The sequence below is a fragment of the Ictidomys tridecemlineatus genome, chromosome 3 (genome assembly GCF_052094955.1).
Source record: "Ictidomys tridecemlineatus isolate mIctTri1 chromosome 3, mIctTri1.hap1, whole genome shotgun sequence".
In the NCBI taxonomy this organism is placed as follows: domain Eukaryota; kingdom Metazoa; phylum Chordata; class Mammalia; order Rodentia; family Sciuridae; genus Ictidomys; species Ictidomys tridecemlineatus.
Window position 1 is genome coordinate 75,101,599 of NC_135479.1, and position 18,772 is coordinate 75,120,370.

An 18,772-nucleotide genomic window follows, 5' to 3' on the forward strand; every position below is an offset into this window, starting at 1 on the left:
TTAGCTCTCGGAGGACATAACATCTTCATCTGTATGTGGTGCTGAGGATCGAACCTGGGCCACACACGCTAGGCGAGCGCGCTACCACTTGAGCCACATCCCCAGCCCTAAATGCCTGATTTTTAAAGTACTCAACTATGTGGCCAAAGACCAAAGCACAGAAGTAAAAGTGATGGTGTTTTGCCAGGCATGGTGGCCCACGCCTACAATCCCAGTGGCTCAGGAGGCTGAGGCAGGAGGATCGAAAGTTCAAAGCCAGCAACTCAGTGAGGCCCTGTCTCTAAATAAAATATAAAAAAGGGGTGGGGATATGGCTCAGTGGTTATAGCCCCTGGTTTCAATCCCCAGTACCAAAAAAAAGAAAGGTGGTGTTTTCACACATTATCCCAGTGACTGAGGAGGCTAAGTAAGGTAGGAGAATTACAAGTTAGAGGGCAGTCTGAGTAAATAAGTAAGAACCTGATTAGTAAGTTGTGGTGATACATGTCTGTAATCAGGAGGCTAAGGCAGGAGGATTACAAATCTGAAACCAGCCTCAGCAACTTAACTGATCAACTTAGTGAGACCCTGTCTCAAAATAAAAAATAAAAAGGGCTGGGGATATAGCTCCGTGGTTGAGAACCCCAGGCTCAAGGCTGGAACTAAAAAATAAATACAAAAATAAAATTAAAAAAGAGCTAGATATGTAGCTCAGTTGTATAGAGCCCCTGGGTTCAATCCCCCAGTATGGAGAGAGACAAAAAAAAGAAAGCTGGGGATGTGGTTCAGTGCCTAGCATGCAACAAGGCCCTGGATTCAATCCCCAGCACCACAAAACAAAACAAACAAAAAAGGCTGGGTGTGGTGGTGCACGCCTATAATTCCAGTGGCTAGGGAGGCTGAGGTAGGAGGATTACAAGTTCAAAGCTAACCTCAGCAATAGCAAGGCATTAAGCAGCTCTACTTTATTTAGAGCAACTGTTTCTAAATAGGAAAGGAAGAAACAAACAAAATAGGGCTGAGGATGTGGCTCAGTGGTTGAGCTGGTCCCCTGAGTTCAATCCCTGGTACCAAAAAAAAAGAAAGGTGGGCTTTTGTTTATTCTGGGTTGTTCTGTTTTGTTTGTTTGTTTTTTTTGTGGTACTCACTGGAGACTGAACCAAGTGATCTAACACTGAGCTACATCAGAAAAAATTTAAGATAAACAAGAAGCTGTACATTACTGTAAGTCCATATGGCCCAAGTGAACTTTCATAGTCTTCCAGAAAATGCTCTCATAGCACCATTGGACACATCCCACTGGGCAGCTCTGATGTTTGAAGGCCACTCACTGTAACATACTAGGTGAACATCACTCACAATCATAATTCCCTAAAAAGAACCAGAAACCTCCTTTCAACCACTTATATATGTTCATTTTCCTAAGAACCAACACAATTTGGTATCCCTCCAGGAGCACCTGCAGATACTGACCATCAGTATTCATATTCATATACTCACTTTTCTGACAATAGGCTGCTGGCCCTCTACACAGCCATACCAATTTAGTAATTTATTCCAGGCCTCAGTTGGGACCAAGACATAGTCCAGTTCATCAATTAAGTGTTCTTTCAAGGTCTGACTCTCAGGATCTGAAAAAGGCAAACAGCATATAACTAACTCATTGTTCTTTTCCCCAGTTAGACTTACATGATTTTTTTTTTTCCCTACTAGAGATTGAACCCAGGGCTTCACACATGTTAATGAACAATATCCCTAGCCTTTATTTATTTATTGGGTACCAGAGATTGAACCTAGAAGCAGTCACCACTGAGCCATATCCACAGCCCTTTATTTCTTGTTTTGAGACAGGGTCATGCTAAGTTGCTGAGGCTGGCCTAGAACTTGCAATCCTCCTGTCTCCACCTCCTGAGTTGTTGGAATTATAGGTTTGTGCCACCACACCCAGCACTTTTATTAATTTTGAGACTACTAAATGTCCCAGGATGACTCTGAACTTCTAATCCTCCTGCCTCAGGCTCCTGAGCCACTGGGATTACAGGCGTATGCCACCACACCCAACAGGCATATGCCATCACCTGTATTTGTTTTACATTACTCTTCTATTTTTTCAAGAAATAAGAAAAGTTAACAACTACAAAATTCCAAAATTCTATCAGAGACCTTCCTCCTCTTTGTCTTTAATTAAATTTTCTGAACATTTTATGAGTAACTCTATTTTTCTACAATTAGAGGTAGAAGAAAGCTGGATGTAGTGGTGTGCACCTGTGGTACCTGAGGCAACACAGGAGGACTCCATCCAGAAAAAGAGGAGGAGGAGGAGAAAGAAGAGGAAGAGGAGGAGGAAGAGGAAGAAGAAGGAGGGGGAGAAGGACAAGAAGAGCAAGAAGAGGAGGAGGAAGAGGAAGAGAAAGGAGGAGGAGCAGGAGGAGGAGGAGAAGCAGGAGGAGGAGGAGAAGCAGGAGGAGGAGGAGAAGCAGGAGGAGCAGCAGCAGCAGCAAGAGCAGCAGCAGCAGCAAGAGCAGCAGCAGCAGCAAGAGCAGCAGCAGCAGCAAGAGCAGCAGCAGCAGCAAGAGCAGCAGCAGCAGCAAGAGCAGCAGCAGCAGCAAGAGCAGCAGCAGCAGCAAGAGCAGCAGCAGCAGCAAGAGCAGCAGCAGCAGCAAGAGCAGCAGCAGCAGCAAGAGCAGCAGCAGCAGCAAGAGCAGCAGCAGCAGCAAGAGCAGCAGCAGCAGCAAGAGCAGCAGCAGCAGCAAGAGCAGCAGCAGGAGGGCACAGTGGTGCCCGCCTGTAATCACAGCAGCTAGGGACACTGAGACAGGAAAATTGAGAATTCAAAGCCAGCCTCAGCTACATTGAGGTGCTACACAAGTCAGTGAGACCCTGTCTCTAAATAAAAATACAAAATAAGGCTAGGGATGTGGCTCGTGGACAAGTGCCTCTGAGTTCAATCCCCAGTACTGGGGGGGGGGGGGGGAACCACAACGGAAAAAAAAAAAGAGGAAGAGGAGAAAAGATAAAACTTCCAATTTACATTTCCAAAATGTTTTAGGATTCCAAAATTAAAATAATTAATTTAAAAGTATTTATTTATCATAAGTCTTAGGAATACCATATTAAAGTCAAATATCATCTTTCCCTGAAAGGATGGGGATGTGACTCAGTGGTAGATTCTTGCTTAGCATGTGTGAAGCCCTGAGTTCAATCCCCAGTACTGTCCCCACCCTCCACTCCCCAAAAAAGAGGCACTGAAGTTACATTTATTTCATCAAGACTCAATTAGTACTTTTGCTTTCCCAATCCCACCAATGCTACAGATTGAACCCAGGATCTCACACATGCTAGGCAAGCACTCTACCACTGATCCATATGCCCAGTCCTATTTTATTGTTTTGTGGTGCAGGGTATCAAATCTAGGGTCTTATACATATTAGGCAAGCACTCTTCCACTAACCTACATTATACTTCCTGCCCCTTAGTATTGTCAGTGTGCTTTTTGTTTGTTTGTTTTTTGTTTTGGGTACTAGGGATTAAAACCAGGGGCACTTTAAAACTGAGCATATCTCCAGCCCCTTATTTATTTATTTATTTTTGGTACCAGGATTGCCTTGCCCTTTTTATTTTGAGACAATATCACTAAATTGTCGAGGCTGGCTTTGAACTTGAGATCCTCTTGCCTCAGCCTCCCAAGCCTCTGGGATTATGGGCATGTACCACCATACGAGCAACATTCTTGGTTTTAAATACTCCAAGTCATAGCTCAGATAGATGGTCCTGGGCAGAATGGAAAGAGAATGCATTTAACATATCAGACATACATTTTATACCTACAACAGAAAGGCAGCATTCCTGGGCTTCAGAACTGGACATCCATGGTCTGAAACATACTCTCTCAAGAAAGGACATAGGGAAGATGGATCACCTTCCACCAAGGATGCTCTTTGCCAAGTCTGTGCCCATCCATATCCACTCTAAGAACAACAGAAAAGTTGAAGGGTACAAGCCTATAATGCCTACAATCTTAGTTACTGAAAAAGCTAAGGCAATTTGGTTGCAGCAGCACACACCTGTAATCCAAGTGGCTTGGTATGCTGAGGCAAGAGGATTCCAAGTTCAAAGACAGCCTCAGCAACTTAACAAGGCCCTAAGTAACTTAGCAAGACTGTGTCTCAAAATACAACATAAAAAGGATTGGGATGGGCTGGGGATATAGCTCAGTTAGTAGAGTGCTTGCCTAGCAAGCACAAAGTTCAGCACCCCCACACCCCTAAATTTAATCCCTGGTACCAGAAAAAACAAACAAACAAGCAACAACAACAAAAAAAAACAGCTAGAGCAGAAGGACTCCAAGTTCAAGACCAGCCTGGGTAATTTACAAGATTGTGTCCTAAAAGAAAAACATGAAAGGGCCAGAAAAGTTGGTGCACACCTGTAATCCAAATGGCTCAAGAGACTGAGGCAGGAGGATCACGAGTTCAAAACCAGCCTCAGCAAATTAGCTAGGCCCTAAGCAACTTAGTGAGACCCTGTCTCTAAATAAAATAAAAAGAAAGACTAGGGATGTGGCTCAGTAGTTAAGTTCCCCTGGGTTCAATACCTGGAGCCAGCCACCCCCAAAAAATTAAAATTAAAAAATAAAAGGGTTGGGGATGCAGATCTGGTCAAACATACTGTACCAAAGAGCAGGTAGAAACTTTCAAAAACAGGGAAGAAACCAACAGCTTTCAGTCTCCTCAACCCCAAGTACATCAGTTCTACAAAGCTCTTCCCCCTCTAGCTCAATGATAATTTTCCCAAATATGTCATTATTTTGTGAGTGGGTGTGTAGTGTTAGAGATGGAGCCCAGAACCTCAAGCACACCCTCTACCATTGAACTCAAACACGTCATTCTTATGACAGTATTTGGCGAGCACAGAAATTCAATTGCAATTTTCAATGCAGATCACTATTTTTACTCAAAACTGAATCAATCTGAGGACATAATGCTAAAAAACACACAGAGATCTTCTGTTTTGTTTTTGAGGCACTGGAAATTAAACCCATGGGCACTTCACATCCCTGGCCCTTTTTTTGAATGTTTTATGTAGAGACAGTCTCACTGGTTGTGGTAGCTCATTCCTATAATTCCAGCAATCAGGAGGCTGAGGCAGGAGGATTGCTGATTCAAGACAGCATCAGCAACTTAGCAAGACTCTGCCTCAAAAAAAAAAAAAAAATTAAAAGGTCTGGGGATGTAGCTCAGTGGTAAAGCACCCCTGGTTTTAGTTCCCAATACCAAAAGAAAAAAAATGCTTGGAACTTGCCTCAACTTCGAGTATCACTGGGATTACAGATGTGCACCACTGCCGGGCAACATGGGGGGGGGGGGGCGGGGGGTTGGTACTAGGGATTGAACCCAGGAACACTTATCCACTGAGCTATATCCCCAGCCCCTTTTTTTTTTTTTTTTTTAGTTTAAGTCAGGGTCCTGCTAAGCTGCTCAGGGCCTTGCTAAATTGCTGAGGCTGGCTTTGAACTTGCAATCCTCTTAAGCCACTGGGATCACAGGCATGTGCCATTGCACCTGGCAACACAGAGATTTTAAAATGAGGATTTACTCTCTACAAATTTCTGTTAACAGGCAAATAGAGGAAAATAAGAGCACCATTTGGTATAACACAGGAATTCCATCTGATATAAAAGTAGAGACATAGGTAGAAATGAAAGAAGGGGCTCTCTACAGACAACACCAACAAGAATATGTTCTTGTTTCCGGCACCTTCAAGAGTGTCTTCCAGGCCACTTCTATGACCACAGATAGAAGGCAGCCAGGCTAATGACTGAGCGCCTAGGAAGTAAGGATTTGACCTTCATTCACCAGAAATCAGTCATTTATGCATTATCAATGTCGAGAGTCTAATGGAATGTGCTTTTCATTTCTCAGCCATAGAGATTAACATTTCAAGCCAAGACTTGGTGACATAAAATTCGAGGCCATAAAAGGAATGCTTGCCCTTAAGAATTATTTTTAGAGCTGATGATATAACTCAGTGACACAGTGTTTCCTGGTCTAGCATGCTCCCTGAGCTCTGTTCCTGGTACTACCACCAAAAAATAAATAAATAAAAAACAAAGAATTATCCTTTTGAAAGGAGTGGGAAGAGGGGAGGGAAAGGGAAGGTACTGGAGAAGGAGACTGAGCAAATTATGTTTATATGCACATATGAATATGGCATAATGAATATCCCCTATTCTGAATAATTACAATGCACCAATTTAAAAAAATAAATTAAAAATAAATAGTCACAGGCTGGGTTTGTAGCTCAGTGGTAGAGCAATTGCCTAGTCCACGTAAGGCACTGGGTTCAATCCTTAGCACCACATAAAAATAAAAATAAAGATATTGTATCCATGTACATCTTAAAAAATATTAAAAGCAAATAAATAAAGTAAAAATAATGTGTCCACAACTACAAATAGATAGATAGATAAATACCATTTTAAAAAAATAGTCAGGTGTTATGGCAACACTCCTATAATCCCAATAAATCAGACAGCTAAGGCAAAGGATTGCAAATTCAAGGCCAATCTCAGCAACTTAGTTAGGCCCTAAGCAACTTAGTGAGATTGTCTCAAAATAAAAAATAAAAATGGCTAGGGACTTAACTCAGTGGTAAAGCACCCCTGGTTGAATCCTCAGTACCAAATAAATAAATGAACCTAGAAAAAAATTATCAAACAAAAACAAGAAGTCTCCTTTTCAGAATAAAAAGAGGGCCAGGAGCAGTGGCATAGGCCTGTAATCCCAGAAAGATCACAGGCCAGTCTTGGAAACTTAGGAAGACCCTGCCTCAAAATTAAATAATTAAAAAATCTAGGTATGTAGTTCAGTAACCCTTTTTTTTTTTTTTTCCTTTAGTGGTGCTAGAAATTGAACCCAGTGCTTTATGCATGTAAGGCAAGCATTCTACCAACTGAGTTGCAAGTGTTGGTTCTAGGGATGTAGTTCAATGGTAGAGCACCACTGGGTTCAATTCCCAATACCAAAAAAAAAAAAAAAAAAAAAAACCACAGTGAAAGAGAACACAGTGTGAACATAATGAATGCAATAATTCCTTAGAGCAACTTCATGGTATAGTGCCATCATCTGACCTATATCAGGAAAAAAAGCAAATGACACTGTTTACATAATTTAGATCTCTCCTTAAAAGAAAATATGAGCTCAAGAACTGCTCATTTTAACAAACATCCAGATTACTGTTAGGCTGTTAGGTATATATAAATTAGGTCTCACACTCTGAAATATGAGACTACTCTCTTTCGGCCCTGATTTTGAACAGAGGTGACATATCACCTGCCCACAAAGAAATTTACAGTCAGAAAACCTGAGAAAAAACTAACTCTGTTATCTCCACACATCTACAGGTGTAAGCCAAGCACTAATATGTCACATATAACCTTTGCAAAGGTGCCCAGTAGGAGCTGATTGTGGCTATAACTCTATTAACTTTCCACCTTTTCTCACACTAATTCTATGACAAACATGGCCATCACAGGAATGCATAACAATCTTCAATAGGTCTATCCTTTGTTCCACTTCAAAGTTAACACAAAAAATTGTGGTTCCCCAGGCTGGAAATGTAAATCAGAGTTGGAGCACTAAGCTACCACGTGTGCAAAGGAGTAGGTTCCATACACGGTATCAAAAAAAAAAAAAAAATCTGGTTCCTGTATTTCAAATTTCAGATGCAATTTCAAAATACCCTATTTCTTTCTTTTGCATATACTAATCTAAAATCTGAGAATTTCAATAGGATTTATACAGAAAAAATTTAAAATATTAGAAGCATACTCTTGTTAGAAACAGTTAATTAAGCCAGGAAGAGTGGCCTGTAATCTCAGCAGGTTGGGATGTTGAGACAAGAGGATCATGAGTTCAAGATCAGTCTAAGCAACTTATTGAGACCCTGTCTCAATGAAATGAAAAACAAAAACGGGTGAGGATGTAGCTCAGTGGTAAAGCATCCTAGATTAAATCTCTAGTACCAAAAAAATTTTAAAAATTAATAAAACAGTTAACTTAGAAAAAAACAGTTTTACTTCTACCTAAGGGTCTGCAAAAACTTCTATTACAGACACAAAAATTGAGGACGCTTGTTTCTATCTCCTCACACTAGGAAAGTCAGGTTCACAGCGTCTATGTTAACAGATATACATGATCACAAGTGACTGCCCAGGTGTACATTTAGCTAGAAAGCAAAAGGATACTGCACCTGAGAAGAGTCCTGAGTTGTCTATCGGTCCAGGAAACAGGTTATGTTCACCCACATTGTACATATCCCAGCTATCAAAGCCCACATACTTCTTCCATTGCTTGAACCACCTGCTGTCAATAAGATACCTAGAGAAAGAGAACAATTTACTATAGCAAAAAAACTAAGGTGGCAAGTTTCTGCAAGTGTTCCCTTAATCTGGGTGTGCAGTGCTAGGGATGGGCTCCTCATATGCCAGGCAAGCGCTATACTACTAAGCCCCAGTCATCCTTAATCTTTTCTTTGTTTTTGTTTTTGAACCAGGGACTGAACACAGAGGCACTTTACCACTGGGCCATAAATCCAACCCTGTATGTTTTATTTTAAGGCAGGGTCTCACTAAGTTGCTTAGGAGCTTACTGAGTTGCTGAGGTTGACCTCAAACTTGAAATGTTCCAGCCTCAAGTTCCTGAGCCGCTGTGATTATAGACGTACACCACTATGCCCAGCCCCCTTTATCTTTTATATGGTCTTTCCACATTGGGGAATATATAATCCCCAATTTAAAAACACACCCTCAGCATAGTACAGTGGCACACAACTATAATCCCATCAGCTCAGTAACCTGAGGCAGGAGGCTCTGAGTTCAAAGCCAGCCTCACCAACGTAGTGAGGCCCTAAGCATCTTATAGTGAGATCCTGTCTCAAAATTAAAAGAAATAAAAATAAATAGGTTCAAATGTGCTTAAGGGACCCTGGATTCAATCCCCAGTACCAAAAAAAAAAAAAAGGCATTAAGTTGTACTTTATATTGCTTTCTATACTTAAATATAAGCAAATCTGATTATATTTTAAAAGTATCACTATACTATTTTATAATCAAGACAGAAGGAGGGGAAACATATCCAGGGCAACAAAGCACAATTAGTTCTTATTCTTCTTTTTTTTTCTTTTGGGGGGGTGGGGTGGTGCTGGGGATTGAACCCAGAGCCTTGTGCATGCAAAGCAAGCACTCTACCAACTGAGCTATGTCTCCAGCCCAACACTCAATGATTTTAATCTATTAAACTTCTTTTGGGCTGGAGATATAACTCACTTGTAGAGTGCTTGCCTAGCTTGGGTAAACCCCAGAACAAGAACCAAAAAAAAATCCTTTGCTTCTTCTGAATATTCTATGTATCATTCTTTGCAGAACAACTTTAAAGGCCCCTCTGCATGCCTTGCCTTTCACAATTTGGAAAGTTCAGAATAAACAAAGCTATACCTGAACTCCTCACCACAATGTTTCTCTTCCCTGCTTCAACTCTTCCTAGATATGTCAACACCACAATGTTTTCTTAGAATGAGTTAGGCCCAGTGACCCATGCCTGTAATCCCAATTACGTGGGAAACTGAGGCAGAAGAATCACAAGTTGAAAGCCAGCCTATGCAATTTAGCAAGACCTTGTCTCAAAATAAAAAATAAAAATGGCTGGGGAATGTAGCTCAGTGACAAAATGCCTTTGTATTCAATCCCAAGTGTCAAAAAAGAATATTTTTCAATCACATTTAATGCAAAGTCTAGCCCCAGTTTTCTACTTCCACATAGTAACACCACCTAGGCCTCTCCTAGTATTGTATCTTCTACTAAACATTTATTAAGAAGTTCATAGCAGCCAGGCCTGATGACACAGGCCTGTAACCCCAGCAAATCCAGAGGTTGAGGCAAAAGGATCTCAAATTCTAGGACAGCCTATGCAACCTAGGGAGACCAGATCAAAAAAAAAAATTAAAAAGGGATGGGGAAGCCCAGTATATTGGCACACACCTGTATCCCATTGGCCTAAAAGGCTGTGGCAGGAGGATCACAAGTTCAAACCCAGCCTCAGTAATTTAGCAAGATCCTCTCTCTCAAAAAAAAAAAAAAAAAGGGGGGGGTGGGCTTGGGATTGTGGCTCAGTGCTAGAGTGCTCCCCTAGCATGCATGAGGCCCTGGGTTCGAACCTCAGCACCACATAAATGTAAAATAAAGATATTGTGCCCACCTAAAACTAAAAAATAAATATTAAAAAAAAATGGACTGGTGATGTGGCTCACTGGTTAAAGGCCCCTGGGTTCAATCCCAGTTACCAAAAAAAAAAAAAAAATAACTGGGGATATAGCTCAACAACACATGCCTTGGGTTCAATCCCCAGTAATTTAATAAAAATAAAGTTAACTCTCTTCGAGTTTTTTCAGCCATGTGGTGCAAGCACCGAATTTGGTTTCTCACCATCTCTTCTCACAAGACTTTCAGGAAGAGCAATTTTTGGCCAAGAAGCAAAATCGTCCCATTCCCCAGTGGTTTCGAATGAAAACTGGTAATAAAATCAGGTACAATTCCAAGAGGAGACACTGGAGGAGAACCAAACTGAGTTAATAAGGAATGACATGAAATGGCACATGTATTTATCAAGGCTGTGATCATTTTTCCCTGTCCACCTGAAAATGTTTGCACTATCTGGAGAGAGAGTCACAGAAGCCGGAGTACTGATTTTGGTTGGTTTGCTAATAAATATATGAAATATTTGGGGAAAAAAAATTAAATTTCTTAAAAAACCTGCCTTGCTCTTCTACATCTTTGACTTTTAACCTTCTATCATGCTCCAGGATCCATGCTACCTTCCTCTTCCACCCCTAGAATTTACTATCACAATTATTTTTTACCTTTGCTTCCAAATAATCTGGGCCTTTCAGACATTTGTTCAGTTTCTGACCTTGACATGTGTTCAGCAATCTACAAGTTACAAAGTTTCTACCTCTGATCTCAACCTACTGAGGGTGATAAACCACAAAATTGCTACCCTGGTTTTAGTTGTAAGGTACAGAGGTGTGTGAAGTATGGACACCTTCGCCAAGGTCACACGGCGACTCTTTCATGGTAAAGGGCTCTCCCACTCTCCCGGTCCCCGCTAGCACTCTCCTTTTTCCACACCTTACATCATTTGCCAGAGCCGGTCACATTCTTGGAGCTATGAATGGGTCAGGACAACACCCAGCACCTCCCAAGCTGTTCCTCAGCTGACCCCAAGATTCCACTCCTGAAGACCCAGTATCAGGCCACTCAGGGTCACCAGACACCGCCCCCGTCCGTCCCCTACCCAAGTGGAGAAAAGGAGGCCTGACGTGAGGGCCAGAGTTGCGGCCCCAAGCTCTGCGCGACGGAAGGGTGGCCGGGTGCTCACCATTGCGCCCCTCGTTGGAGCGTGGTCCTCATCAAAGCCCCGAGCTCAGACTTCTGGGTCTCTACATCCGGTCGCTCACGGGAGCCTCGGCCTTCCGCCATCTCGCCCGCCACCCCGGCCCAGCCGGCCCGGACATCCGCCCCACGCACGGCGTGCTATGAGACGAGCCCACGCACGCACGCACGCCTGTGCGCGTGCCCACCCCACCTCAGGTCGCTGCCTCGAGCACAACAAACTTCTGCCATTTTTCCCCCGCCTCCACGCGCCGCATGTCCCCCACCCTCGCGTGGTGGAGCCCAGAGGAGGACGGAAAAGGGGCGGGAGGTGAGAAGTGGCAGCCAACTTCCTCCGCCCTGCAGGCGGAACCTTGTGCGCGGCCGCTGTATAGCTGTCAAGTACCCTTTCCTCGACTCAGAATGGCGCCCGCTAAGGTCTTCCAGGCCCTTTCCAGCCTGGCGGTCTGAAAGAGTCTTAGAGCATGATCTGCGACCTTTCAAGCACTCCATCCCGGCCTGGTCCTAATTAAACGCAGGGGAAGCTCTGGAACTAAGTGTTCCGATTTTCACTTCAAGCCATTCCTTTTTCAGCTGGAGGCCTCTTTAGCTGACCAAACATGAGATCGCAATTCCTGCTCCGGCAGCGCTGCAGGGATTTTCGAAAGTCCTAGCTACATTGAGACTAGACGAGGTGGTCTAATCATTAATAGTACTCTCAGTCTGACCCCATCCACAACTAACAATCATCTACCCCTGGGCAAAAGTCGGTATTCTACCCACAGATACTTGCCTACTCAGGGAGACAAGTAACCACAAAGGGATGATCCAGATGTGTTCTCTACTTGAGGTGCCCAGGCAACTTCTTTTTTAAGAAACTGGTGCTTAATTTTCATTTTGCTTAAGTGTTTGCAGAAGAACATCTCCAGATCATTCGGGTTGTTCATACCCACTCAGACTCCTTAGTAGTGGTAATTGCAGACCAGTTTTCAGTAGCTGACTGGGCACTTCAGTCTTCACCAGAGAACTACTGGATAAGCACAAAGGGTACTTGGATGCTTTCAGACCAGTCTGCGACCTCAGGTTGAGTAGCAGTGAACTCAAAAACTGGAGCAATCCACCCTGAAATTCCTCCGTGGTCACAACTTTTTCAGCAACAGACTGTTTCTTTTCAATCACTTTAGGATCTCTGTAAAAGTAGAGGTCAGGCATGACCTCCCATGGATGTTCACAGGAGATTTTGCCAAGCATGTACATAATTTCTTGGGCCAGGATCCACCACATCAAACCCACAGAGTGAGTTCCTTATTTAGAATCTTATAGTAAGACTCATCAATTCAGTTTGAAAACAGAAAGACCAAGTAATGCAAGAGCAGCCCAAGTTCAGCAAGAAATATGAAGAAAGGCAGAAAAAACAAGCCACTTTTCAAATGTTCTCATCTTTCTCAAAGTTGTTGTGCATTAGCTTTATAATTTTAGCCAGGATTACTATCAAACTCCATTCATTAGGCCAGAGTGGAGGGTTAGTGAAAACCTTGCCCCTCATGTAGCATATTACCTGCATTTGTGAGTTTATGACATCCTAATTTGTTCCTGGATAAGATATAATGTCCTAAATGCTTTTTTCCACTCAACCCTGACCACTTAAACATACAGCCCTCCTCCTAGAGAAAAAAGTAAGGAGGACTTACTATGCATAAATGGCATAGGAGGGTCTCCATTCACTTGTCTAACAGTTCCTGCCATCAAAGAAAAATAAGGCAAATAAGACCCAGTTCCTGCCTATGGTTGTAGCTCAGTGGTAAAGCACCTCTAGGTTCAATCCCTAGTACCAATTTAAAGAAAGAACAAAATTTTAAAGCAGAAAGAAAGAAAAAAAAAAAGACCCAGTTCCCAAGTTTCCACCCTCCTAAAATCTAATCGTATGGTTTAAAAAAAAAAAATCTAATCTAAATTTTTCCTAAATAATCCAGTGCCAAACAATGTGTGATAAGTGCCATTAAAGGGTATGAGCCAAAGGCTGTAGGAATGCCAGGCACAACCCCAGCTGTTAAAGAAAATCTTTAACTTGATTAGCATTGAAGCATGGTCTTGAAAAAAAGTGTTTGAAGCATAGACATAAGGGTATATGTTACAGGAGGGAGGTTTGGAGAGAGCAGAGGGAATTTCTGAAACTGGCAATGTAGGCTCAGAGGGTAAGGTTAGGCCAGTTGACCTGAGTGAGTACAGACTACTAAAAGAGCCGAAGGGGATCTGAAGCCAGAAAGGAGACAGAGAAACCTCAAACTTGCCTTAAATGCTTGGAGTTTTGGGAGCGGAGGCAAAATGCCTGAGGGCACTTAACACTCAAGTGTTATAACCCAGAGAGATCTGTTAGGAACTTCTTCCTATGGCTATGAAGGAGGATAAACATGAGCTATGTTCAGATTTAAGGACAGATGGTAGAAGGGGAACTGGCCCAGTGAAGGTCTGGTAGGTCGTTTGAGCAAATTTACTATTTTTCTGTTCAGTTTTAGCTAACTGAAATAAATTTGCTCCTCTTTAGGATATATATCTTTATTATTATTTTATTATTTTTTTTCTTTCTTTCTTTTTTCTCTTTTTTTTTTTTCCTACCAGGGATTGAACCCTGGGGTACTTTACCACTAAGCTACATCCCCATCCCTTTTCATTTTTGTATTTTTAAAAAAATGTGTGAATATTTGGGCTGGGGTTGCGGCTCAGTGGTAGAGCGCTTGCCAAGCATGCATGAGGCACTGGGTTGGATCCTGGCACCACATTAAAATAAACAAAATAAAAGTATTGTGTCCATCTACAACTAAAGAAAAAAATTTAAATGTGTGAATATTTGAACAGACTTTTATTTAAAGATATAGACATAGTAATCACATGAAAAGATGTTCAACATATAGTCATTAAGGAAATATAAATGTTTTCGTTTTTTCACTGCTGTGACCTTATTTTTTATTTTGAGACAAGATCTCTATAAATTGCTGAGGGTCTTGCTAATTGCTGATACTGGCCTCACACTTGCTATCCTCCTGAACTCAACCTCCCAAGTTCTGGGTTTCTAGGCATGTGCCACTGGGCCCAGCATGGGACATGTGTCTCACACTGATAACAGAAAACATTTGGCATTTAAGTAGATATCAGAGTAAAGTAAATGTGGAATTAAAACTACTTTGAATAATCACATAGCAATTACTCCCCTGCAGATAAGAGTTAACACCCAGCTGGTGTAAGGGTTCTGAGTGCTTGCCCAGCACAAGCAAGAGTGAATCCAGGGGCTGGGGATGTGGCTCAAGTGGTAGTGTGCTCGCCTGGCATGTGTGTGGCCCGGGTTCGATCCTCAGCACCACAAACAAAGATGTGTCCGCTGATAATTAAAAAAATAAATATTAAAATTCTCTCTCTCTCTTTAAAGAAAAAAAAAAAAGTGAATCCAATCCACTAAGTGATGGATCTAGGAATCCAACCCTGGCAAGTCCTTTTCTGTGAAATTCTTTGAAACTATTAAAAATATTATCAAATAATAAACACTACCATTAGGCTTGTTATTTATGGAAAAAGAAATTTGGTTGCCAACATTAGTTCAAAAGCTGTATTAGAGGGCTGGGGATGTGGCTCAAGTGGTAGCGCACTCGCCTTGGCATGCGTGCGGCCCAGGTTCGATCCTCAGCACCACACACAAAGATGTTGTATCCGCCGATAACTAAAAAATAAATATTAAAAAATTCGGGCTGGGGATGTGGCTCTCAGCACCACATACAAACAAAGATGTTGTGTCCACCGAAAACTAAAAAAAAAAATCTTCACTATCAAGGTGAGGGGCCCAGCAGTAGTCTCCAAAAAGCTTCACCTTTGCTTCATAACCTCAGGAAATATTTTTGTAACCGGTCAGGATGGAGAATCCCAGCTGGGTCTCTCTGCGCCACTGATTATAAGCTTTATTAAAACTTCCCTTGGGGCTGGGAAGTTGGCTCAAGCGGTAGCGCGCCCCCCTGGCATGGGTGCGGCCCGGGTTCGATCCTCAGCACCACATACAAAGATGTTGTGTCCGCCAAATACTAAAAAAATAAAATAAAATAAAATATTAAAAATTCTCTCTCCCTCTCTCTAACTCTCTCTCACTGTTTCTTTTTTTTTTTTAGATTTATTTTTTTTTTTAAGAGAGAGAGAGAGGAGAGAGAGAGAGAGAGAATTTTTGATATTTATTTCTTAGTTCTCGGCGGACACAACATCTTTGTTTGTATGTGGTGCTGAGGATCGAACCCCGGCCGCACGCATGCCAGGCGAGCACGCTACCGCTTGAGCCACATCCCCAGCCCCTCTCACTGTTTCTTAAAAAAAAAAAACTTCCCTTTATGACTCTGTAAATAAATAAATAAATAAATATTAAAATCTCTCTCTCTCTAAAAAAAAAAATTCTCTCTCTCTCTTTAAAAAAAAAAAAGCTGTATTAGAGATTGTCTGCTTCCCTTTTCTTTTTTCAGTAATTTCTTATATGGCATTTATGGAAGTCTTGAGGAAGTAGGATATGTCCTCAGTACTACTAGAAAGGGAGACAAAACCTGACTATGACATTGAATTGAAAATTTTGGAAAATATTTTTAGGCCAGGAACTTTTCAGAGCTATTAAATGACTGCAAAAATACCATGTTAGGGGCTGGGGTGGTGGCTCAAAGGTTGAGTTGCTTGCCTAGCATGTATGAGGCACTGGATTCGATCCTCAGCACCACATAAAAACAAACTAATGTATCCACCTAAAACTAAAGATACATAAATAAATATTTTTTAAAAAATATCATGCTGGAGGGGCTGGGATTGTGACTCAACGGTAGAGCACTAGCTGGATGTAATGTCACATGTCTATTACTCCAACAACTCAGGAGTCTGAGTCAGGAGAATCACAAGTTAAATGCCAGCCTCAGTAATTTAGCAAGGCCCTCAGCAACTTAGCAAGACACTGTCTCAAAATAAAAAGGACTGGGATGAAAGTCAGTGGTAGAGAACCCCTGGGTTCAATCCCAAAGTGCCAAAAAGAATGAAAACCACAAAATTATTGGTTGTTCCTAAAGAATTATTTAGATTACAAAGTTCTGTAGTTTAAATTAAAATGCAAGGAATAGCTGGGTGCAGTGGCACTTGCCTGCAATCCCAGCTGCACAGGAAGCTGAGGCAGGAGGATTTCGAGTTCAAAACCAGCCTTAGCAATGACAAGACAATAAACAACTCAGTGAGACCCTGACTCTAAATAAAACACAAAAAGGGTTGGGGATGTGGTTCAGTGGTTAAGCATGCCTGGTTTCAATTCCCAGTATCAAAAAAAAAAAAAAAAAAAAAAAGGAAGGAATAAGACAGCATGACACTGCATGCCTATAACCATGGGGCTGTGACCCAGGGGGCTGAGACAAGTTAGCAGGAGCCTGTCTCAGAAAAAAGGACTGGAGATGTAAATCAGTGATAAAGCATCCCCTGGATCAATCACCAGTACCGCCCCAGTCAAAAAAAAAAAAAAAAAAAAAGGAATAAAATCAACTTCATTATTAGAAGGTTATCATCTCCAAAGTCTTTAAACTTACTTTTGGCAGGGGATGTGACTCAGTGATAGAGTGTGATATACTTTCTTAATTTGTTTGAAAAGCAAATTCTAAAAATTGAGAAATATGGCTACAGAGGGAGCTAAGTGGTAAAGTGCTTGTCTGACATGTGCTAGGCCACTGGGTTTGGTCACCAGCTCCATAAAAACAGGGAAAAAATTGAATACTGATTAATGTTGTATATCTGTAGTCCCAGCTACGTGGAATTTGAGAGGCTAAGGCAGGAGGACCACTTGAGCCTAGGAGTTTGTTCATTTGTTTGTTTGGATTAAACCCAGGGGTGCTTAAACACCGAACTACATCCCCAGTCCTTTATTTTATTTTTTTATTTTCTGGGTATTAGGGATTGAACTCAGGGGCACTCAACCACTGAGCCACATCCCCAGCCCTATTTTATATTTTATTTAGAGACAGGGTCTCACTGAATTGCTTAGTGTCTTGTTGTTGCTGAGGCTGGCTTTAAACTTGCTATCCTTCTGTCTCAGCCTCCCGAGCCACCTGGATTACAGCTGTGTGTCATTGCACCTGGGGGGAAAAAATGTTTATAAGAACTTAAAACAATGAGTATTTGCCTATGTATTTCTACCATTGTAAGAGTGGCCTGGAGGAAATGACAAGCATGAGGGATTCAACTCAGAAGGAATAAGACAGGCATGGCAGTGCATGCCTATAACCATGGCTCAGGGATGCATTCTCTATTAAGCCACTTTGTTCTAGGAAGACATATAGGCCTAGCAAAGTGCCAAAGTGGAGCAATCCAACTATTGCTAATGGAGTTCAGGCCACAAGAATAGAAGTGTTAGGGTGTCTCTGTACATACCAGAAACCCTAGCTACTTGGGAGGCTGAGGCAGGAGGACAGAAAGTCCAGGGCCCAACTGAACAATTTAGTGAGACCCTGCCTTAAAATAAAATAAATCTTACCTCTGGGATTAATTCCCAGAACTACAAAACATAGGATCTACTTTGTGGTAGAGCATCCCTGGGTTCAAGCCTCAGTACCACAATAAATAAATAAATAAATAAATAGATAGATAGATAGATAGATAGATAGATAGATAGTAAGAGTCAGGCATGGTGGCACGCACTTCTTGTGCATTCCTGTGGCTTAGGAAGCTGAAGCAGGAGGAGTGCTAGTTCAAAGGCAGCTTTAGCAAAAAGGAGATGCTAAGCAACTCAGTGAGATCCAGTCTCTAAATAGAGTACAAAATAGTGCTGGGATGTGGCTCAGTGGTTGATTGCCCCTGAGTTTAATTCTCGACACTAATAAATAAATAAGAGGGGCTGGGGATGTGGCTCAAGCAGTAGCACGCTTGCCTGGCATGCGTGCGGCCCGGGTTGGATCCTCAGCACCACATACAAAATAAAGATGTTGTGTCCGCCGATAACTAAAAAATAAATATTAAAATTCTCTCTCTCTCCCTCTCTCTTTAAAGAAAAAAAAAAAAAAAGGAAGGGCCAGGAACCACCAATTAGGACACACACTTTGGGATCCCTGAACCTCAAGACCATACTCCAGACTGAGTGATACTGCTCACATACCTGCCTAAGCAGAAGCTGTCCCTGCATTGATAGGAAACAGCTCCACAGCTGTCTTTAAAGATTATTGGCGGGCTGGGGATGTGGCTCAAGCGGTAGCGCGCCCACCTGGCATGCGTGCGGCCCGGGTTCGATCCTCAGCACCACATACCAACAAAGATGTTGTGTCCGCCGAGAACTAAAAAATAAATAATAAAAATTCTCACTCTCTCTTTAAAAAAAAAAAAAGA

At 42.0% G+C, this 18,772-nt stretch overlaps 1 protein-coding gene across 9 annotated transcripts in view; it reads right to left on the bottom strand.

Moving 5' to 3' along the window:
* The window catches only part of Usp4 (ubiquitin specific peptidase 4), a 48,671-nt gene extending 37,071 nt beyond the window's left edge, over window positions 1–11,600 (bottom strand). For 4 of the 9 annotated variants that reach the window (XM_005326913.5, XM_040269698.2, XM_021727463.3 and 1 more), the window contains exons 1-3: window positions 11,412–11,572; window positions 8,230–8,357; window positions 1,480–1,610 (exon numbers count right to left, since the gene is read on the bottom strand). In XM_005326913.5, the coding sequence (XP_005326970.1) occupies window positions 1,480–1,610; window positions 8,230–8,357; window positions 11,412–11,512 (360 nt within the window). In that variant the 5' untranslated portion in view covers window positions 11,513–11,572. Of the gene's footprint in view, window positions 1–1,197; window positions 1,351–1,479; window positions 1,611–3,803; window positions 3,948–8,229; window positions 8,358–11,411 lie in introns of those variants that run through there. The other 5 variants (XM_078043165.1, XM_078043166.1, XM_040269699.2 and 2 more) reach the window with 5 other exon arrangements.
* Window positions 11,601–18,772: the final 7,172 nt, after the last annotated feature.